We start from the raw sequence: 23,550 nt of genomic DNA on the forward strand, positions 1-23,550 counted from the left end.
CATCATCATAGTGCTTTAAATATGTGGTGTGAATGCACCCATAGGCTCCTGTGGATCAGCCAACTTAGAACTGGATATCCCTTTATTTAATGCAAGGGAAGAGAAACTACTATCATTGCACATTCACAGAAGGAAGGGCAAAGCTCCACAGATAATACCACTGAGCGTTAAGCATTTCCAATAACCTTCCAGAGGATGTTTCAACGCTTAGAAATGAGATGAACAGAGGTGATTTGCCTTACGTTCTATTGTTAATTTCTCTTAAATATTCCGGTCCCTTCTCTCCTTTCTTAAAAATAAAATAAAGGAAGGGGAGACAAGAAGGCTCAAGAGAAGAGCCGGCCTTTATCTCCCTGATAAGCAGAGGCTGCCAGCATATTAATAATAATTAAAAAAAAGAAGTCCCTCAACTATTAACTACATTAAAAAGGCTATATCTGGAGGAGGCCAGGGAAGCAACTGGTAGAATGAAAACATGAATAAGGAGATTGAAGGCAGTTTGGCCCAAACGCATTCACTTATCTGTTTCTTAAACGGAACAAGAACCGCACAACAAAGCACTTTTTAAAAAGAAGAAAGGAAATGAACAGAGACAATATGTTTTTTCGGCTAATGCAATATTCAATCCCCAAATAACCTCTCCTCTTCAAGAAGGGGAGGAAAACATTCTCTGTGGGGATATACTACGTTTCTCACATCAATGTTGGAAGTTTTACGGTTGCCGGAACATCCCCACGGCTGCTACCTCGCCTTCCCTTACTGTAAAACAATGCCGTTCGTGCAAAACGAAGCGTTTTTGTTGTTTCTGTTAGTTTTCTTTTTTTAAAGCGTGCATCGGGGGGGACGGGTTGGTGGGCGGTTGAGGGGGGTGGGCGGCGGGAGGCGAACTATAATGAAAGAGCCTTTTAATTAAATGAGATTGCCTCCCTGGGATCAGGACTTCATGCTTGTCAGCTTACTCTCAAAATAAACATCTCAGAAGCAGGGCCTCGGCGGTGTCACTTACGGAGGCAAAGCACGCCGGGTAATCCCTAGGTATCTTGACAGCTACATAATGTTCAAACTGTTTCACGGGTGAACGGCAGCACTTGCGTGAAAAAAAATATTAATGTCTGGAATTAATAGGGAGAAAAAGGGGGAACGGCGCTTGACAGCACCAAAACGGGGGGTGGGGGGTAGGAGTGTCAAGTTAGGAGAACGTTAATTGTGAGGGGGGAAATAATTGAGAGGCGCCGGGGGGGGGGGGAGAGAAGAGGAGAGGCGAGAGAAAAGCACCGAACACGGAAAGCAAGGGAGGGCCTCTCTCTTAGCACCCACCCCGAAGAAGAAGAAGAAGAAGAAGAAGAAGAAGAAGAAGAAGAAGAAGTCTCACTGTCAAGAAAGTAACGTCTCTACTAGGCAAGCCAGCCAGGAGGAGGGGTGAGGAAGGAGTCAACGGGCGAAAGGAGGAAGGAGCCTCCGTTGCTTGAGATGGCGACGCCAAGGATGAACAAGTGATGGGCCGTCCGCATCAGCCAAAAGACGGGCTTTAACCCCAATAATCGGCAGCTTTGCAAACAATGGGCCTGAGAGGCATTACCGTAAGCAGAGAGCCGGCTGCCGAGATCCGAACCTGTAGCCAAGCGACTCCCCGTTTCAAAATATGTCCATTTGGCCTTCCCTCCTGAACTCTGCACGGATATTTTCTCTAACCTGTGTGTTGCCGGCACAGCTATGTTTCCAGTCTGTGCCGAGATCCTACACAGTAGTCCAAGGACTTCAATTTTTAAATAAATATATGTTTACCGCCCCTCTATTCTTAGTGGCCAAAGAACATCTGTTTTTAATAATAACAATAACAACAACAATAACTTATTATACCCTGCCCATCTGTCTGGGTTTCCCCAGCCACAAATATACAGTTGTATCTTGGAAGTCAAATGGAATCTGTTCCAAAAGTCCCTTCGACTTCCAAAACGTTCAGAAACCGAAGCACGGCTTCTGATTAGCTGCAGGAGTTTGAAAATTGTTCAAAAACCAGAATACTCACTTCTGGGTTTCTATTGTTCAGGAGCCAATTTGTTCGGGAGCCAAGGCATTTGAGATCCAAGTATATACTATACCAGGTATATACTATACCTGGAACTGTTACATACAGCACATAATACCCATTTCCACATTTGTAAGAAATCAATCTTTTAGTTTGGCAGCAATCAACCGTTGCAACTCCCTGTCAATTGACCACCAGACAGGCTCCTTCGCTGTACCCTTTTTGGCTAAATACATTTTTGTTTAGGCAAGCCTGTCCAGGCACGGATATGCTGATGTGTTTCTTTCTCTTTTTAGTCTACTGTTATTTTAAATATTATTTTGAAAATATTTTAAATAGTTGTTTTTAACTGTTTTTACTGCTATTTCCATTTTTTCCCCCATTTTGCAAACAGCTTTGAGGTGGTTTTTTGTTGTTGTTGTTGTTTTACAATCAAGAGGTATGTGCATTTTAGGAAACAAATAAAATAAATAAATATTTTTCCCTTGTAAACTTTGTGGGGTGTTTTTTCTCTAACCTATATGCTTTCAGCATAGCTATGCTTTCCCTTCAAGCAGGCAAGCACAAGCTGAGAGGAAAACAATATGAACGATACATTATTTGCCCTTCAAACAACCCCCATAAATGCTGGCAAATGTTACTACTACTAAATGCTACTGTTTCATTTAAAAATAAAAATAGGGCACATTGAAAATTTATCCGGGACCCTGCCTTCCTTTTCTACCTTGAGTGTAAATACTTTCTACATTTGTTTGTTTTGTGTTGTGCATTACCTAAAAATATTAGGCAGTATAATTTACTTAACACAGATGAATGGCATCTAATATAAGGGGCGGGACAGAGTATGAATTCTAAAACCTGAATTGTGAATTATGAGAACGATTGGTTGTTAAGCCACTATGGAAATTATAGTCCTGTGAGAGGAATATTAAAATTATGATTATTATTACAATTAATTTATTAATCAGGTCCAAATCCAGTACTCTAATTGGTATGTCACCTTGGCCATCTAAAAATCAAAAATTTAAGAAGTAGTAATAGCAGCAATACCCCAGTAGCATGACCTCTGCCTATGTTTCCAGTGAAATTATATGTTATTGGCATGTTTAGGCCCAAGACTAATCTGAAATATCCATGCACAGTTTTGCCATTCTTATAAGAGAAAAAGGTTTTGAGCCCTAGTCTCAAGTCCTCTTCCATTCTCTCTATACGCATTTTGGGCAGATTGTTGGAAAGTTCCTTAAGCAGCAAGAACTTCCTAGCATCACAAATGCACTACCTGTACAATCCAATTGGCATTTAACATTTCTCAAATTAGAGGCAGATATGGCATTTTAAATGGTTACTGCTGCCCTCTAGCAGTTAAAAGGAGAACTGCCTCTGAACTTTCCCAGAGTTTCTCACTGTGTAGGTGTGTCCTGAAATCAGTGGAAACACCACAGGAGGGGAAATGAAAATAAAAAAGGCAAAAGTTAATAAAATCAGGAGACACTAGTTTTCTTCTCTTTTTTTCAGAATACATTTGCGTATTATAAAATGGAATATATATATATATATAAAGAGAGAGAGAGTGCGCCAGTTTGTTTTGTGGTTAGAGTATTGGATTAAGACCTGCCTCTCAGCCTAACCTACCTCACAAGATTGTTGTGGTGATTAAATGCAGGAAGAGGGGGACCATATACACTACCTTGAGCCCCTTGGAGAAAAGGGTGGGATATAAATCCAATTGATCGATCGATTCAAATACCTGGTAAAAGAGGTATTTCACAGTGACCGCCCAGACATCTATGAGAAGTCTGCAAGCTGGACATGAGCAATTTAGAATCCAGCCCATCCAGCAACTGGCACTGAGAGGCATAAGGACTCTGACAGTACAAGTAGAAAATAACCATTGTGGCTAGTAGCATGGATAGCCTAGTCCTCCATGAATTTGGAAATGTGTACATGCTGCTGGGGATATGGGCTGTCTGGATCTCTGCAGAAAGGTACACAGGGAACAAAATACAACCAAACCAAGTCTAACACTGCTGCAGTGGCCGAAGGTTTGTTTGTGCATATACCACTAGTCAATGGGATCAAGAGCCATTTCACATAGCAAAAGCGGCAAGCACAAACTCATTGACAAGTCTTCCTGTCAGTGCATGACTTTGCTTTTTCATTCTTATCTATGTAGAAGAAGAAGAGGAGGAGGAGGAGGAGGAGGAGGAGGAGGAGGAGTTTGGATTTGATATCCCGCTTTATCACTCCCCTTCAGGAGTCTCAAAGCAGCCAACATTCTCCTTTCCCTTCCTTCCCCACAACAAAACAAAATAAAAAAAATTCCTTCCAGTAGCACCTTAAAGACCAACTAAGTTAGTTCTTGGTATGAGCTTTCGTGTGCATGCACACTTCTTCAGATACACTGTGTATCTGAAGAAGTGTGCATGCACATGAAAGCTCATACCAAGAACTAACTTAGTTGGTCTTTAAGGTGCTACTGGAAGGAATTTTTTTTATTTTGTTTTGACTATGGCAGACCAACACGGCTACCTATCTGTAACTTCCCCACAACAAACACTCTGTGAGGTGACTGGCCCAAGGTCATCCAGCAGCTGCATGTGGAGGAGCAGAGACGCGAACCCTGTTCCCCAGATTACAAGACTATCGCTCTTAACCACTACACCACACTGGCTATAAAACTATCATGTGTGAATTAGTCCTCAGGGCACATTCTTGCCTGCTTGCCACCGTGGCAATCACTGAAAGCCTGAGAATAAGGAACTGCCTTTCTGTTTAATTTTCTGGGTGATTGAATTGTAAAGGTCTCTGCAAAACAACTCATCTTGATGTCCAATGAGACATGACTAGCAGCCCATGATCCTGTCACGACTATAGCAGTGGAAGGGAAAGAGTTAATCCTTCCCCCCCCCCCTTTGGATGCCATTTTGCATTAAACCACCAGAAGCACTCATAGCAGATTTGGACATCTGTATGCTCTATTTTCTTGGTTACATCTGAATCAGAAGAGGCCAGTGCCTAGATGAATACCAATAAAATGAGGCCAAATCATGGTAAGATGGGTAAGGGGTTCCCAGATCTGGGAGTGGGTAAGGGGTTCCCAGATCTGGGAGTTCACCTGTCTCTGAAGAAACAGGTGCACAGGTTGTGGGTGCTCCTAGGTCCAACTTTTGTCACTGTAGGCTTCTGAGACTTCTGCAGTGAGGAGGAGCTATTATTAGATTAGGCTGAAACACCAACTACACCTTTCCAGGACAGGAATTAGACTACTGTAATGCACTCTGTGTAGGGCTTCCCTTGAGATTGGTCCAGGAGCTGTAGCTGGTGTAGAACACTGCAACCAAGTTGTTGAGTGGAGCACCAGGTCATGCAGATATTATAGCTGTGCTGGGAGAACAGCACTGCCTGCCAATCAGCTACAAAGCCATGGCTCTAGTGTGGCATAGTGGTTAAGAGTGCTGGACCAGGACCTGGGAGACCAGGGTTCAAATCCCCAAGCAGCTATGAAGTTCACTGAGTGACTTTAGGTGTGTCCCTATGTATTAGCCTAACCTACCTCATAGGGTTGTTCTGAGGATAAAATAGGAGGAGGAAGTGTGTGTGCCACTTTGAGCTCCTAGGGGGGAAAGGTGGGATATAAATACAGTAGTAGCTGCAATAACAACAACAACAACTATAAAGCCCTGAGCAAATTGAGACTAGATTACCTAAAAGACCGCCTGCCCCTCTATAGACTTGCAAGATCACTTAGATCATTGGGGAAAATTCTACTTGTGGTGCCACACTCTACAGCAGGGGTAGGCAACCTAAGGCCCGGGGGCCGGATGAGGCCCAATCGCCTTCTCAATCTGGCTCACGGACGCTCTGGGAATCAGCGTGTTTTGACATGAGTAGAATGTGTCCTTTTATTTAAAATGCATCTCTGGGTTATTTGTGGGGCATAGGAATTCGTTCATTTTATATTTTTTTCAAAATATAGTCTGGCCCACCACATGGTCTGAGGGATGGTGGACTGGCCCACAGCTGAAAAAGGTTGCTGACCCCTGCTCTACAGAATATCACATGGTGGTGATCGGAAAACATACATTTACTGCTGTCGCCCCATCAGTTGCTTCATACGTCTTGCAAAGACTTATCCTTTTTGTCCAGGCTTTCCCTGTTTACCATAAGATTCGACCCAGATTTATATGCATGAATTCCCTAGATCTGTTTCATTTGTTTTTGTGTCTTTATACTGTTTTGTTGATTTTAGGCTACACTGGATACTGGTTTGTATACTGTACATATTTTAAAAACATTAAGGGGTTTAGAAAGGCTTTAAAATAAATTTATCAATACATTTTCCCGACAGAAATTGCCACATACAGAGCACACTTTGCCAGTTTATGAAACAGCTGAAATTCTATCACAAGAATTGTGCAAATATATGCATATGGATGTGCAGGTGAGCAATCTTTCACTGCGGTCTTGCAACGTTTAAAGCATCACAAGTCTTTCTTGCAGCATGGAAAAACATCCACAAGAGGGCACCACCAAAACAGACACAGATTTTGTCCCAGTGTCCTGCAGATACTGTCACATATAAAGTATGGTAGATTTTGCAAAGTAAAAGCTTAGTATTTCCCACAAAAGTAGATCCTGCCTCAACCACAGCTGGAGGACCACAGGTTCCCGCGATAGTTTTCAGCCATTATCCCAGCTCATTCTAAGACAACTTCATGTGACTACTCCATGAATGCACAATTTAGTACTGGGAAGAAGCATCAAGATTTTGAGAACTGTTCCCGTTTTGTTTTGTTTTGTTTTGTTTTGTTTAAGCAGAAATTTTGTAGCTCTTGTGGCAGCAAAGATAGGCTTGAAACTATGAAATCAGAAAGCAGAAGAAGCAGTTCATGGCCAGTGATGGAATAATCGATACAAAGGAAGAGTTTCTGTGCAAAATCCCATCATGTGTACAAGAAATCATAACATGTGGATAGGACCCAACCCTCAGGTGCACAGCAAGTTGCAAAATTGGCTCTTGGAGCTATTACCCTCTAGAGCTCAGCTAAAGCACCACTCCAAATTATCTGTACATCTTTGAAGAAGAAGAGGAAGAAGAAGAATCAGCACTGTACATATAGCAAGAGACTGACTCACCACAGCGATCCCTGATGACCAGGTTTCTGCCTTCCTTCAGATGTATTGTTAACAGATATGCAAATGTGGTGGGCAATTTGCTCAAACCATCGCTTCCTTCCTCAAGCATCTGTGGGGAAAGTTTCAAAAGGAAAGGTATACATCAGTTTCGCTTCTCATAAAGAGTATGTACTAAGCACAGATCCACCCTATCACAATTCTAGGAATCTGAAAGCTAGGACCACATGAAAGACCACTAAAAGTAGAGACAACACATTGTGTCTTGCCTAGGCATTAAGGTCATCATCCAAGGCCCCTCATTGACTGCCATCATTTGTGTGCTCAGGCAATTTTATTTGCCATCACTCTGTCCTTTTCTGGTTCCATTGGGATCATCTTCTTATTCACAACGCTATTTCTCATGATGCTTTCATTCAACTGTATCCTAAAGAGGGGTGGGCAAGTCTGTCAATTTTGGTTTCTCGGTTTCTCTTTTTTTCCAACCTTAAATTCCATTCTCCACATTTCTACATCAGTTTGCAAAAAGAAATTCACAAAAAAAGTCCTCATGTAGAAAAGTAAAGGAATTTTGGGATACAATTTACAATGAACTCAAAAAAATATTGAAGATTACCTTTGCAAAAACAAAAAAACATGAAGCCTTCCTTTTAGGCATCATAAGACACTGATATACCAAATATTTCTTTATGCTACTGTGGCAGCAAGAATTCTAATAGCTAGAAACTGGAAAGGAGATGTGATACCGACAAAATTGGAGTGGCAATCAAAACTGTTAGAATTTGCAGAATTGGCTAAAATGATGGAAAAACTAAGAGACTGGACTGAATAAGCATTTATAAAGGAATGGGACCTGTATAGAAAGTATCTCAGGGAGCACTGCAAGAATTTGAACTCCTTGGCAGGCCTGGAGTAACTTCCATAGGAAATTAGGAAATTATAGAAACTTAATTGAATAAAGATGTATTAGCATTGATAAAGATAAGTGCAACAATTTTAAAAGTAGTAAGGTACCATGATGGGGTGATGGGAAGTTGTCATAGAAGATATGTATTAGGAAATTATTATATTTAGATGTATTGTGTTAAAGTGGTTTTTTTGTTGGTTGTTTGGGGGGGGGGTTGTTGGAACTAATAAAGCAAAATTAAATAAATAAATCTTTCACCAGCATTTTAATGAGAATTTTTCCTAAAATAGACATATTTATATGCAATGTTGTTTGACACACACACACACACACACACACACACACACACACTTGCAAAGCAATTTTCCCTAATCGAAAGCATTTTTACAGGTTTCTTTCACTAACACATGCATCTTTATGTTAGTTAAGTTTACTCTAGGGTATGCATTTTCATTCATATTACTTGGCTGGAGAATTCACTGCAAAATTCAGGGAGGTGCAGATTTTGAAGAATGGCTGTGTTTCGTTTGCGTATTGTTTCAAAAAGTGTGAATTTGGGAGGTTTGCCTTCAAATGCAAACAGAACTTCTGGCAAAACCAGAGCAGCATACGGTAACACCATTTACCTTCCCGCCAGAGTGGTACCTATTTATCTACTTGCACTTTGACATGCTTTCAAACTGCTAGGTTGGCAGGAGCAGGGACCGAGCAACGGGAGCTCACCCCGTCATGGGAATTCAAACCGCCAACCTTCTGATCAGCAAGCCCAAGAGGCTCAATGGTTTAGACCACTGTGCCACCCATGAGCTTGTGGTAAACCATTATTGAATCAGATCTTCTACATGCAAATCAGATGCGCTGGCACTGAGCCATAGCCTTTCCCATTAGGTTGTGGTGAACCCAGCCCACCTCCACCTGCCTTGAGAACTATTAACCGCACCACAATTCTTCCACATTCCTTGCTGTTATGCAATGCCCATTGCTAGATTCCACAAAAGTGATTTCTATTAACACAAGCTTCAGAGACTCTGCACCTGGTATTTGCAGCTTACAGCCTGGCATTCATTTTTTTTAAAAAAATGTATCACTCACCGACTGCTCCTCAAACAGCTGAGAAGAGCTGGAGGAGTCAAGGATGGAGCCTCCGCCATACGAACGCTATGAAAAGAATAGAACAGAGGTTGTATTGACATTGCATTGTATTGCTGTTGCTCAATCCTTCAGCGACAACGTTCCATTCCAGTGTGAAAAAAAGAAAGAAAAGAGAAAGGTGCAAGAAGGGGGAAAGGGCTTATCTTTGAGCAAGTTGAGGAATGTCGCCGGACAGCAGACCAAGTCACATGCTTTCCCCCATCATTCACATACATAATGTTTCAAGCCTGGTGCTCTGAGCCCATACACACTATCGTCCAAACCACACAATCATGCAAGCCAGATTACTTGGTCTAGATATCTCAGTATGGTCTACACTGATTAGCAGCAGCTCTGCAGGTTTTCAGGTAAAGGACATTCCCAACCCCTCCCTGTAAATAATGAGGATTAAGCCTAAGACCCTTCTCTGTGCAAACCAGATACTCTACCATTAAGCACTTTCCCAAGGTTCCAGTCCTCGTGATTCTGAATAAAGAGTTGAAGTAAACGGGAACATTAGAGCCTGCCTTATTAGACTATTGGTTCATCTGTTGTCCACATTCACTAGCAGCGCCTTTGGGGGGTTTCAAACAGGAGATAATCCCAGACCTAGCTGGAGGTGCCAAGGATTGAATCCAAGAACTTCTGCATTTGCTGTTTTACTGTTGTTGCTGCTGTTTGTAGGGTGGATGGATAACCACACAATTGTGTATACAGGCCTGTGAACTAGCTCACACTTCACATTATGCACAAGGTAAAGGGGAAGGGCACTCCATCCCACAAACTGGATCACCAGCCAGCTGGCATCAGATCTGGGCCAGTGCTGTGGTGGCACATTCTTTCCAGCTAAAGGATCCCCAAAATCCTAGATTCAAAGAATGGCGACATTTCCCCTACCAATACGAGGATTTGTAGGGAAAATGTTGGGGATTGGAAGGGGATTGGTTGACTGTGTAATGTGTAAGGATGAGTGACTATGTCAATTTTGCTTTCTAACCTTTCCATTTTTAAGATCAGTTCTCTACATTTCTGTGCTAGTTTGTGATGAGAGAGTCCACATGAAAATTCATCAGCGTGTTAGTGCATATTTAACATACACATTTTTGAACACCATTTCCCCTGAAATAATGTCATTTTATATGTTATTTTCTTCAACACATGCATTTTTGTGGAGACATTATCCCAGTATATGCATTTTTGTACACATTACTTGGTTGGCAAATTGCATTGCAAATTTCGGAAAAGGACGAATTTCAAAGGAGTGCTGTGTTTCAGCTTGTATACTGTTTTAGAAAGTGTGAATTAGATAAATTCATTTTTAAATGCAAACTGAATTGACTTTCTCCCCCACCCTTAGTAATATGCTTGTTGTACAGTACTAACACAGATGTGTATATAGCATATAAATGTTTTGATCCCCTTTGGGCGCTCACCAACTCCACAACCTTGAGGGAATGTGGCACACAGGGCAAAGGTTCCCCCCCTTCCTCTAGCATCAGGTCTAAACCAGCCCACTGACATTGGTCAACCCCCAGGCACATTACCTCAAGAAGATCTTCTGCAAGGTCACTGCTAAAACTGCTTCTTTTCAATAATTCAATGAGATCTTCACTGGATTTCCGCTTCACATCCAACAGTGGGCCGCAAGCAACCGGTTCCTCAACTCCAATTTCCAAGTGCACAGTCTCCTGCTGGTTCCACTGCCACTTCTCCCCACTCTGTTTTGAGGAAGAGCTGCTGGTCTCCTGAAGGAACATCTCCGTTGCAGAAAAACCACTGGGGAAATAAGTGGACAGAGCCTTGGAACGCGAACAATTCATTTCTTCTTCAACAACTGTCTCCACGTCCAACATGTCCGGTACTGAGGAACTAAGACGCCGGTCTAACGGATGCCTTTTCCTGGTCTCCACTAGTTTAGAAGAGCTTTTCTTAGTCCTTCTGATGCTGAAGTTCTGTAACCTTCTTGTTTTTTGTTTGAATGATCCCCAGACAGAAGACTTATCCAGTTCCATGATTAAAATGGATTTTCCACACCAGGTCTTAAGGCCTTTCCATTGACTCCTAAGGGTGATGTGGAGAGGGACAGAACATAAGGAGAAATAAAGTGAGCTGTAGCATTACAGAGACTTGAATCGTAGGTTGGAATGTCTCAGACCTGAACAGATTCTCAGCCAAAACAGGTTGCATTACTAATTCCTCCCAGTGTAGGAACAAAATAATCTCACAGGCAATCAGGAAGGAAATAAAGGAAAGAGAGTTTTTAATCCTACATAAATCTATCATGAGGATAAAAATAACCAAGGGGTGAGCTATTTTGATTGTTTCCAAGATTTGACATGATGGGAATTCTCAAATGCTATAGATATAAAAAGATGCTACCAGGCATTGTGTTGTAGGAAAGGCAACTAGACTCTTTTTGGGTGTTTATTGATGAATCACCAACAAGTATTAACTCCAGGGTTTTAGTGATTATACACAGCGGTACACAGCCAAGACCATAGGCTGAAGATGTTCCACAGGTCTGCATTTGGTCAAAGCCTTGATGCAAGGTCAACCGTGAAAGGTCATGTACACTACCACAAGTTCCATGACTGATTTACTGGTGCAGTCCCCAAACTCAGTATTGGAAGTATTGGATCGCCTTACTTTCATCCAGCTTCTAGAAAACGACTTGGGTCTAAGGAAAGGCATCAACCTCACATGGAGCAATAAAGAGGATTTTGAAAGACTCCTAGCCTTGTATCCAAGCATAACCATTGTTTGGTCCCATCTGCTGGAAAGGTGATATTGGCGTGATAGCTCTGACCTGGCAGGCATCAATAGAGCAAGAAAGAAGGCCAACCGTTCAGTTGCACAAAAGGTGCAACTCCTAAATGGCAACCTTTCACTAGGAGGCCTTCTAATGCAATGATGGGGTACACCTGTCTGAACTGGACAATGAAATTTGGTTAAATAACACTGTGGAGGGTGTCAGGGGTTGGTTGCAGGTGTGAAGGATTTGGTGGTGAGTCGGTTTTGGCTCGACCGGTGGTTAGGCATTGGGTAAGCCTATGTAGAAGAAGAGTTTGGATTTGATATCCCGCCTTTCACTCCCTTTAAGGAGTCTCAAAGCAGCTAACATTCTCCTTTCCCTTCCTCCCCCACAACAAACACTCTGTGAGGTGAGTGGGGCTGAGAGACTTCAGAGAAGTGTGACTAGCCCAAGGTCACCCAGCAGCTGCATGTGGAGGAGCGGAGACACGAACCTGGTTCCCCAGATTACGAGACTACCGCTCTTAGCCACTACACCACACTGGCTGTATTGGCTGAAGGGGAGGTTGTAGCCTCTGCCTGCCCCTCCCTGGTTAATGGTAATCCAGGGGGAGTGGCTTCTGTCTGATGCCTAAGGCCACAGCACTCCTCCAACGGAGACCCCTCAGGGGGTATGCCTATTTGATGTAGGTCATAGGGCTCCCCCTAATGGTGGTTTACACTTAGATGAATTCCCAGGAGACCGGCTGGAGTGATATAATCTGATATAATCTGGCTTCACCCAATGCCGATGCCAAACTGCTCACATCTGTAACCAATAAAAGGTGTGGCCGATTTGAACCCAGAAAACCATATGTTGTTGTCTTGTCTGGTTATTTACCCTTAGGGAACTGTGAGGTCATGGGTAGGGTTGCCATATGTCCAGAAATTCCCAGGCATAGATGGAATACTGTAGTTGGAAGCAGTGCCTGGGCAAAAATTGCTTTAAAAAGTCATCAGCTTTTGAAAAATGGCAACCCTAGTCATGGGGTCTTGGCACACAAGTCTCATAATCCCTGATGACTGCCCATGAAGGCTGAGCTGGTGGGGAGCTGTAGCCCACTTGGAGGGCCACAGTGCCCAAACCCTCATGTTAAAGGGACATCTAGAGCATCAACAGAAATATATGTCATTATAACAACCTGCAAAAACTATAAGGAAGGGAAGGCTAAAATAAAATAAAATACATCTGATGAGGGGGGCACATAGTTGGCTAGACATTCTCAAACCATGCAATGTGATCTGTTAACTCAATAAAAGCTTCCGTGAGCCCAAACCATCTACAGCCAGAGGTGATGTGTCCAGATCAGACAATCATGCAAAAGGAATTTCCAGCCCTACCTGGAGATCCTGGGGGGTTGAACCTGGAACCTTTTGCACCCAAGACAGATGCTCAACCACTGAGCTATGGTCTGTCCCCAGTTCAGCTGGGCAAAATAGCAATATAGGAAACTATCTAATACCAAACCAGGCTATGTCTAACTCAATACTGTATACACTGACCAGTAAGTGGCCCTCTAGGTTTTCAGACGGGGTCTGGAAACACCTGACCACACCTGGAGATGCCAGATTTTGAACATGGGATCTTTTACATGCAAAGTGTGTGCTCTCCCAGAGAGACAGAGCCTTACCATTTGAGAATATTACCTTTTTTTCCCCCAGAAAGAAAGGAGCCCTCAACTATCAGAAGATGTTTCAAAGCTCGTCACAACAGTTCCATTCCGTCTTCCTAATGATCTTCACACCGTGGCCACAAATGATTTGTGAGGCTTTGCTTTCGCTCTCTAAGTAGTAATTCAAACAGGAAAGCCATTTCCTTTCAAGATCCAGTCACTGTGGAAAAACAAGTTACTCTCCTCCTGTTTAGCTAGCCTTCAGTCATGAGCTGGAAGGCAGAGGCATTTACCGCATCCTGCAGGGGGGTGGGATCCTAAGATGCCTCTGTAAGCTTAAGAATTAAAGTATTTTAACACTTTCCTCTCGACAAAAAAGTGTTATTTCATGAAAAGGAAAGGAAAAACTATTTCTTGCCAATTGTGTGCTGTTTTAATATTAGATAAGAAATGACATCTAGTTTAGGGGTAAATGTAAAGGTAAAGGTAATCCCTGATCATTAAGTCCAGTCGTGAATAACTCTGGGGTTGTGGCGCTCATGTTGCTTTACTGGCTGAGGGAGCCGACGTTTGTCCGCAGACAGTTTTTCTGGGTCATGTGGCCAGCATGACTAAGCTGCTTCTGGCGAACCAGAGCAGCGCACAGAAACACCATTTACCTTCCCGCTAGAGCAGTACCTATTTATCTATTTATTGGCAGTTCGAATCACCACAACGGGGTGAGCTCCCGTTACTCAGTCCCAGTGCCAACCTAGCAGTTCAAAAGCACATCAAAGTGCAAGTAGATAAATAGGTACTGCTCCGGCAGAAAGGTAAACGGCGTTTCTGTTTCGCCAGAAGCGGCTTAGTCATGCTAGCCACATGACCCGTAAAAACTGTCTGCAGACAAACGTCGGCTCCCCTGGCCAGTAAAGTGACTGGACTTAACTGTCAGGGGTTCTTTACCTTTTACCTTTATATATCTGAGTTTCTAACACTGTGTGTTTTTCATTCTTTCTTTCTTTCTTTTGGTACAGCACTTTCTCTTGGGAAAACCCATGTCTTACTGCTGAATCAGAGCAAACAGCAATTTGAAGAAAACCATAGCAATTTGCTCTAATTCAACATTAAACATGGGTTTTCCCTGGGAAAGTGCTGGGACCAAAAAGAATAATTGCTCAGACATGGAGCTTTAAAGCTGGGACCTGTACCTAGAAATGCAATACAAAAGAAAATCCGGATGATCCCTAAATCACAGAGTAGATGCTTTGTACACCAAAAGGTCAGATGCTCAATCCCTGGCATCTCTGTGTGGGTATTAACTGCTAGAAAGTCACTGCCAGTCAGCGCAGACAGCGCTGTGTTAGGTGGACCAAAGATCTGATTCCATATCAGAGGGAAAGGGGTCCAAGGTTGCAAGGGGTTAAAGGCTCATTACTACCGTATTTTTTGCTCCATAAGACACACTTTTTTCCTCCTAAAAAGTAAGGGGGAATGTGAGTGCGTCTTATGGAGTGAAAGGCGCTGTGCAAAGAGGGAGAACTGTGCAGTGCCCCTTCAGCGACGCACCTGTCCTGCGAAGCGGGAGGAGGAACAGAAGGGGCTCATTCTGTTCCTCCTCCCGCTTCGCTTAAGGGGCACTGCGCAGAGAGGGAAAGCTACTCAGCGCCCCTTCAGCGAAGCGCCTCTCCTGGCTTCTGCCTTAGCCACGCTCAGCCTCTTCGGGCAGGGGGAGCCTTCATCCCGCTGCCCTGAAGAGGCTTGGCGCGGCTATCCCAGAAGCCAGAACAGTCAGAGGCTATCCCAGAAGCCAGATCCCTCTTGCTGTTCTGGCTTCTGGGATTCAGAATATTTTTTTCTTGTTTTCCTCCTCCAAAATCTAGGTGCGCCTTATGGTCTGGTGCGTCTTATAGAGTGAAAAATATGGTGTTTCTGCAGCAGGGTCACAGCAAGGTCGCTGTCTCCAGCATCCTAGAGCAACTCGATCAGCATGGAAGGGGAGCTTTTTAGCCACAGAAAAGATGTCTTCTCACCCTTTGTGCTGATTGGAGTCAGAATTAAAGGTGAGTCAGCCACTGAGGATTGGCTCCTAGGGTCACTCTGAGGAGTTATTTGTATGCTCCAAAGCTAATCATTTAAATACACTGGGGGGGGGGGGAATGACCCAAGATGTTTCAGTTTCAAGAGAATGGTGTGCAAGTTCTGTTACTTGCAATGGAACTTCAAGGAAAGCACAACTTCAGTCACTCCAAAATAAGACACTGGGGCACTCCAAATCGCATGTATGTGCACAGAAAATAGATCTAGCTGAAAGGCAGCCCATGAAGGCCTGAATCAATTGCCTCAATGCATCCCCAATTATTATGATTGTGGAATTATAATATAATATCATCTCAAAAGTTTGTATTACCTTAGAAGGACTGCGGCTGTGTGGGGGTCTGGCTGTGACTATCAACGAAAGGGCCCTCTTCTTCTGCATTTGCCAGTGAGCTCGGTGTTATTATCAAGGAAGGGACACAGTTCTGTGGTAGAGCATCTGTTCTGAAATGCAGAAGGTGCCAGCTTCAATATGTGGCATCTCCAGGTACGGCTGAGAGAGATTCCCATCTGAAACCCTGGAGGAGCTGCTGGCAGTAAGTGTGCACAACACTGAACTAGACAGGTCAGTGTTCTGATGTTCCTCAGTTCCTATGTCCCTAAGCCAGCAGACTGCTACGCCAAAAACGTCTGAAAGGCAATGGCATGCCCGTCAAGGAAATCCCACTCTTTGCAGCCTGGTTCCTGGTCTGAAAGAATCAGTTGCTCAATTACTTCTGCTTGCAACCCTTGGCTGCACCCATCAACTCTCCCGATTCTGAAAGGGACAACAGCAGGCTGCCACATGCTCAGAGGTGTTTTTAAGCACAATTCAACCTTCTCCTTTTGCCAACGATCAAGGTGGGGTGGGGAAATCCTGCTTCCTCTTGCTGATTCTTAATTGTTGTGGCAATTCAAAGCATTTCCAGAGCCAGTGGGCTTATGCAACCAATCCTGCGTCACGTTGCCTGCCAAGATCTCCAGGACTGGTCTAGCAGAGAAACCCATGGCCCGAAGGCAGAGGGAGTCAGCTTTCTTGGACAAAGGGAGCAGAAATTGAGGCACAGTTAAAGGGCAATGGCCTTACTTGGTCTACTAAACTTCACTTTAACTCATCAGTTAGGGAGTCTAATTCACCAGTTATGAGCAGGAGGAAGGACTGTGGCTCTGTGGTAGAACACATGCTTGGCATGCAGAAGGTCCTAGGTTCAATCCCCAGAATAATAATAATAATAACAATAATAATAATATTTTTTTATTTATACCCCGCCCTTCCCAGCCAAGGCCGGGCTCAGAGCGGCTTACAAGCAATAATAAAAACAAGATGAATGAATGTCCAGCTACAGCTGCAAACAGACCACTGTGTAAAGTAGAAGACACCTAACTGATGTAAATTGTTCACAAACCTAGTTTTTGACTGCAGTATTTACATTGCATATGCATGGAATGTTTCTTGGAGGGTTGGGAGGTATATGGGGATGGCTTGCTATATATATTTTCAGAAACTTAAAAATAAAGTTAAGAAAAAGAACAGGGAGAGAAGACCACAGCTGGCCTATTTCAGATTTTATTTTTTTAAATATACAGTGGTACCTCGGGTTAAGTACTTAATTCGTTCCAGATGTCCGTTCTTAACCTGAAACTGTTCATAACCTGAAGCACCACTTCAGCTAATGGGGCCTCCCGCTGCTGCTGTGGCACCGCCGCGCAATTTCTGTTCTCATCCTGAAGCAAAGTTCTTAACCCGAGGTACTATTTCTGGGTTAGCGGAGTCTGTAACCTGAAGCATATGTAACCTGAAGCATATGTAACCCGAGGTACCACTGTAATTTTATGTATAACTACTGTAAATCACTCTGAAAAGCTTTTATGAATCATAGTACAGTGGTACCTCGGTTCTCAAATGTCTCCATTGACAAACGTTTCAGAACCCAAACGCTGAAAACCCGGAAGTAAATGAGTTCATTATTTAGATCCATTCCAACCTGGGTTCAGGCCTGGCCACAGAACTGAGTCAGCCTTTGAGTCTTTGAGCCCTGATGGATGACCTCTGCAAAGAGCAGGATAGAGGGAATGAGACCTTGGCTCTTGCTTCTTGACCTCTTGTCAGTGGTTCCGATCCTACTTTCAGGATCGAGTCCAGAGAGTAGCATTGGGAGAGTGCCTGGCGGCTACACAATCTGATCTCTGGTGCAATTTAACAAAGCTGTCAGAGGAGCAGCCATTAGAAGTTTCGGGGTGAGGTGCCATCAGTATGCTGATGACACTCAGCTCTATTTCACCATAACATCTGAATCAGGAGAGGCTGCCCAGTCCCTGGGCCATTGCCTAGACACAGTGGTGAAGTGGGTGAGGAAAAACAAGCTGAGTTTGAATCCTGGCAAGATGGAGGCACTGTGGAATAGTAGCTCCCGTGTCCAAGAAAGTGGTCAGTTGCCTACCCTGGATGGGGTTGCACTCCCCCTGAAGCTTCCCAGTTTGGGAGTGCTTCTGGATCCAGTTCTGTCACTGGAGGTTCAACTAACCTCAGTGGCTAGAAATGTCTTTCACCAACTTCAATTGGTTCAACAGCTGCAGCCATTCCTGAACCAGGAAAGCCTTTCCACAGTATACACAACGAATTGAAGAAAATACTGTGGAAAAGCCTTTCCACAGTATACACAACGAATTGAAGATAGCTTTCAACAAAAAAAGAAGCTTTTCTTTTAGGGATAGTAGGTAGTAAGATACCAAAAGACCCCAAAAAAATTATTATTATTTATGTATGCCAGAACTGCACCTAAAATATTCCTGGTTAGGCAAACCTACCCAGCTGCTTAGAAAGTTGAAGTAATTATAATTTGCTTTAGTATTTTAAAGTATGGTTGTGATTTTTTCCCTCTCCGTTTTATTGTTTTATCTTTTTGTCAACAGCTTCGAGATTTTTAACAATCAAGCAGCATATAAATTTTGTGAAATAAATAAACAACTTGCGTTAAAAGTGGGCAGCAGCAAGTGGGCCGCATTCATTAGGATGCTGACACAAACCTGTCCCCTCCTACTTTTCATGCAAATGTTCACCCTTCACTTTTGTTTCTGCAACTAATTCATGGTGTGTCATTGCACCTGCACGTTTTTGCCAGTCTCGGTTCGCCCCAAGCCACAATAGTTAAATGTGTCATTTGCAAAGTGTTGTTTGAAACAAGCCATGGCTGACAGATACACCCGTGCATCGGCAGCGCTGCGTTGAAAACAAACCAAAACAAGCACAGAGTAGGGAAATCTACATGTGCAGGTTGAACTGTGAAGTAGGGCACTGTCGATCCTCTCAATGTGGCTAGGGGATCAGGGAGCATTATAACCAAGCCGGGCAATCAAAGCAAAGCAAAACACACCCACAGACTGATTATTACCTCCAGGTGATCAAGAGAAGGCTTAAATCAGGTAGGCTATGAAATCAACTTCCCTGGCCAAAACAAACAACCATTTGTTTAAGGTGGAACTTCCCAGCTTGTCCTTGAAATGCAAACAACACCCCACTTAACATTTAGAGACGTCAATATTGAGTTGCTTTAACTATTTGGCAGCATCCGGAGCGCAGATCTTCATTGGGCGAGTCACTTCCAAGCTAAAGTGTTTCTCCTGCGGCCACCACCACCCACCCGTTTCTATCGGAGTTTTGTTTAAGGTTTGTATTTTCAAAGATGGTGAAAGAAGCAGATCACAAGCACAGAGCTCCTTTACTTCCATCTTGAGCATAGCTCAGTCAGTAGGGAATGAGACTCTGAATCTCAGGGTTGTGAGTTTGAGCCCCACGTGGGGTGAAATATTCCTGCATTGTAGAGGGTTGGACTACATGATCTATGATTCTATTCCATATAGGGAATATCAGAAGGTGCAGCTTCTCTCCTCTTTGGAGTAAGCTGAACCTTCCAATATTCTCTCACATCTCCACTGAAGATACAGGAGGCCAGTCATTCTTTGCTACTGGTCATCCTGAAAAGAGAAATAAAAAGATAGAGGGGGGGTTGGGAGGGGGTTATAGGTTGGGTCTGGAACATTTCTGATCTCTCGCATTTTTCCAATCTTAAATTCAGTTCTTCACATTTCTGCAGCAACTTGTGGTTTTTTTAAAAAAATCCTTGAGAAAACTTTATAGCATTTTTGAGCTATATTGGGATGGGGCGGGGATTTCACTCGATGTACATTGCCTTCTAGGTTACCTTGCTGCTGCCCACACATACCCTTGAATAAATTGTAGGATTTGCCATCAAACAATGTAGAAATGTGTTGTTTTTTTAATGGGTCTACCTGGAGGCAGTGCTCTTTGTAAGAGAAGGAAAGAGAAGGAAATCAAAATCATCAAGAAACCATGTTTGCTGATGATGGACTTCCAAACAGACACCACCACTGATATTTGGACCAGAAGACTATGCATTGATTTTAAGAGCCAGATGTCCAAGCAAAGAGTCATGCAATCATGATCTTCAACTTTGGACCCCCAAATGTTGTCGGACTGCAACTTCCATCAGTTCCCTGCTGGTTTAGTCAATGATAAGGGATTACAGTAGTTGTAGCCCCAAAATATCTGGGAACCCATGGCAGAAGGACACTGATTTATACATGTGAACAGAGACCCACTTTCTGCTATACAGGACAATTAATTAGTCCAAATACCGTATTTTTATGTGTATAAGACGAGGGGGTTTTTTACTCTAAAATAATGTTAAAAAACATGCCTCGTCTTATACATGGATAGTGAATGGGGTGGACAGGTGATTGTCTGCAGCCGTGAGCAGGAGCATGTCAGCGACAATTGTTGGCTGCTAGAAGGGCTTCTTTGGATTGGCTGCTGCTGCTCTAATTGGGTTGGTGATTGGTTTAAGCAGCAAACACTGCTGTTGATTGGCTACCGCTGCCGTGACTGGTGGTTGCTGTTTTGGGACACATGCAATTGTGATTGTCAGCTGACAGCTTTTCTCAGGTGGGTTAGAGATTTTCTGCTGCGGAAGGGTCTGTTGGCAATTTGCTGTCGCTGTGTCAAGTGGGCGTTCATCGTCGGTGCTGCAGGTGAGCAATTTTTGGCAATTCCCCCCCCCCCAAGCTGTAAAACTCTGGTCAATCCCGGGCAATCCTCCGCAAAAGAAGCTCAACAACTCTGAGCCATTTCCCCCCTATTTTCTTAAATCTGAGTCCCCCAAAATAGGGGGCGTCTTATACATGGGGCGTCTTATAGACAGAAAAGTACGATAGCTTGGAGATATAACGAGGGCTAACCGCACTTACTAGGAGTAAGCCCCACTGAATTCAGTTGGTCTCACTTCTAAGTACATCATCTAAGTACAATCATCAACTTGTGGATAAAAACAGGTTTAATACTAAGAACTTATTCATTGCAAAGTTTTGTGTTGTCCATGTGACATTCCCTTTCTTTCTCTCAATCATTCATTCCCACACTTGGGACTAAACATTTCAAATTCCTGTATGCCAAAGATAGATCACAAGTGGATCACCTATGTGTGTTTTTCCTAAACCTACTAGTCACCATGTTTATGTTTTTCTCTTACTTTTTTAAAAAAGTTCATGCTTCTTAGAAAAGTACTCAACTTACAGGGTAGGAAGGCATCAGATCTATCAGAGTGGGTTTGCATAACTGGCTACTGCACAGTGAAACCTGATCTCCCAAATTAGTTTTCTGAAGCAAAGCAAATTTCCTCACCGACAAACAACCGCCTACTGTGCCCTGAGGACAGAAGTGGTGCTGCTCTATACTTGTTAAGGAGAATTTCCTCGGAAGAAGATGATTGCACCATAATGGCATAACCTTGCTCAAGCAGGCTGACTTCAAGCAAAGCATGAGTTCTGCCAGCAGTTGAAAGGGAAGAGAGATAGCTCAGTGGCAGAGCACATGGCTCACAGACAGAAAGTCCCAGGTTCAATCCCTGGCATCTCCGGGTAGAGAACCTTACCAGAAACCATGGAGAGCTACTGCCAGTCAAGATTAGACAATACTCTGCTAGATGGGCCAAAGGTCTGATTCAGTAGAAGACAACTTCATACGCTCCTGATAATACACTTGTAGGATGAGCTGGAAGGGGACACATGCACAAATGGTGTACACAATGGTGGCTTAAAACACAGAGAGGTCATTTCAAGTTGCATCTGCTGTACATATCGAGGCGGGGTGGGGATTCACTTGATGTATATTGCCTACTTGGTTACCCTGCTGCTGCACACACATACCCCAGATTCCTGTTTATGAATCATAGAAGCTGTATTCTAAGCATGTGCTACCATTTGAGCATGGGCAACAGCTGTCGCCGAAGAATTGATGCTTTTGAATTATGGTGCTGGAGGAGACTCTTGAGAGTCCCATGGACTGCAAGAAGATCAAACCTCTCCATTCTTAAGGAAATCAGCCCTGAGTGCTCACTGGAAGGACAGATTGTGAAGCTGAGGCTCCAGTACTTTGGCCACCTCATGAGAAGAGAAGACTCCCTGGAAAAGACCCTGATGTTGGGAAAGATGGAGGGCACAAGGAGAAGGGGGCGACAGAGGACGAGATGGTTGGATAGTGTTTTCGAGGTTACCAGCATGAGTCTGACCAAACTGTGGGAGGCAGTGGAGGACAGGAGTGCCTGGCGTTCTCTGGTCCATGGGGTCACGAAGAGTCGGACACGACTAAACGGCTAAACAACAACAACAGCTGTCTCAAATGTGCGCATTTCAGCTTAACTGCAAAGTCAATGTGGCTGAAGTTTTCTATGTGGATCGAAGCTGGTTTGAGGTATCAAACAGCAAGATTTCTCAAGAAACTACAGGATAGATCTGGATTGTGGTGTGAGTCATGTGTACACATCTTTGAACACCAGCAATGGGACAGCACTAAAGTCAGAGTTAAGGGTAATGTGCACATAGACTGAGCTAGTTTAGAAAAACAGGGGAACCCTCAGTTCTAACACTGCACAATTCCACACCAGCCTGCTATGATTTTGAATGGTTTGACTAAGCTCCCTCACCACCACATCTATGACATTTAGTATGTCAAACAGGCTAATGAGATGTTCTCTCCATACAGCCCTGCTCCTCAAACAAAAAAATCCTGTAGGTTCGATAAAAAACAACTGAAGTTATATACTGTAGACCCCCAAGTTCCAAACTGAAGTTTTGAATGATGCCATCCTAGAGAGATTACCAAAAAGGAGAGCTATTGTAGACATGTGAAACTGCACCTACCCAGATATCTGCTGGAACTCAAACTCTGCTAACCATGTTAAGCTCCAACAAATTCCTCAATTGCCTCATTGACACTTTCATTTCCCAGAAGGTGGAAGAAGCAACAAGAGGATCATCTATATTGGACCTGGTCCTCACCATCAAGGAGGAACTGACCAATGAAGTGAAAATACTGAAAACCTTGGGAGGAAGTGATCATATCCTCTTCAGATTCATTATACAAAGGCAAGGGAAAGCTGAGTGTAGTCAGACATGCACTCAGGACTTTATGGCCAATTTCAAAAAGCTTAAGGAACTACTGGGTCAGAAATACCCAAGGAGAAGGGAGTCCAAGATGGATGGGAGTTTTATAAAGGTGAAATATCAAAGGCACAAATGCAGACAATTCCAACAGGAGAGAAAAGTAGGAGGCATCTAAAGAAATGAGTATGGTTGCATAAGGAACTTACAGATGAGCTGCCATTTAAGAAGGGCATGCATAAGAAACAGAAGAAAGGGGAAATCACAAAGGAAAAGTATAAATGAATAGACAATACTTGCAAGGAGACGGTCAGGTGGACTAAAGGTCAGGAGTTCAGGCTTGCAAGAGAGGTTAAAAACAATAAGATTTATTCAGCTATGTTTGAAGCAAGAGAAAGAACAAGCAAGTTCTGCATGGAGAAGACAGAGAAATGCTA

The 23,550-nt window shown here is 43.4% G+C and overlaps 1 protein-coding gene and 1 long non-coding RNA gene across 7 annotated transcripts in view; both read right to left on the reverse strand.

Moving 5' to 3' along the window:
• The window catches only part of LOC309328923, a 317,695-nt gene that overhangs the window by 91,802 nt on the left and 202,343 nt on the right, over positions 1-23,550 (reverse strand). The gene's annotated exons all lie outside the window — the stretch shown is intronic.
• Positions 1-23,550, reverse strand: part of MCTP2 (multiple C2 and transmembrane domain containing 2) — a 119,137-nt gene that overhangs the window by 88,556 nt on the left and 7,031 nt on the right. For 3 of the 6 annotated variants that reach the window (XM_081838845.1, XM_081838848.1, XM_081838849.1), the window contains exons 2-4: positions 10,745-11,261; positions 9,162-9,227; positions 7,166-7,274 (exon numbers count right to left, since the gene is read on the reverse strand). In XM_081838845.1, the coding sequence (XP_081694971.1) occupies positions 7,166-7,274; positions 9,162-9,227; positions 10,745-11,212 (643 nt within the window). In that variant the 5' untranslated portion in view covers positions 11,213-11,261. Of the gene's footprint in view, positions 1-7,165; positions 7,275-9,161; positions 9,228-10,744; positions 11,262-15,992; positions 16,124-23,550 lie in introns of all 6 variants that reach the window. The other 3 variants (XM_081838844.1, XM_081838846.1, XM_081838847.1) reach the window with 2 other exon arrangements.

The sequence above is a fragment of the Podarcis erhardii genome, assembly GCF_964252035.2.
Source record: "Podarcis erhardii genome assembly, chromosome: 14".
Classification (NCBI taxonomy): Eukaryota; Metazoa; Chordata; class Lepidosauria; order Squamata; family Lacertidae; genus Podarcis; species Podarcis erhardii.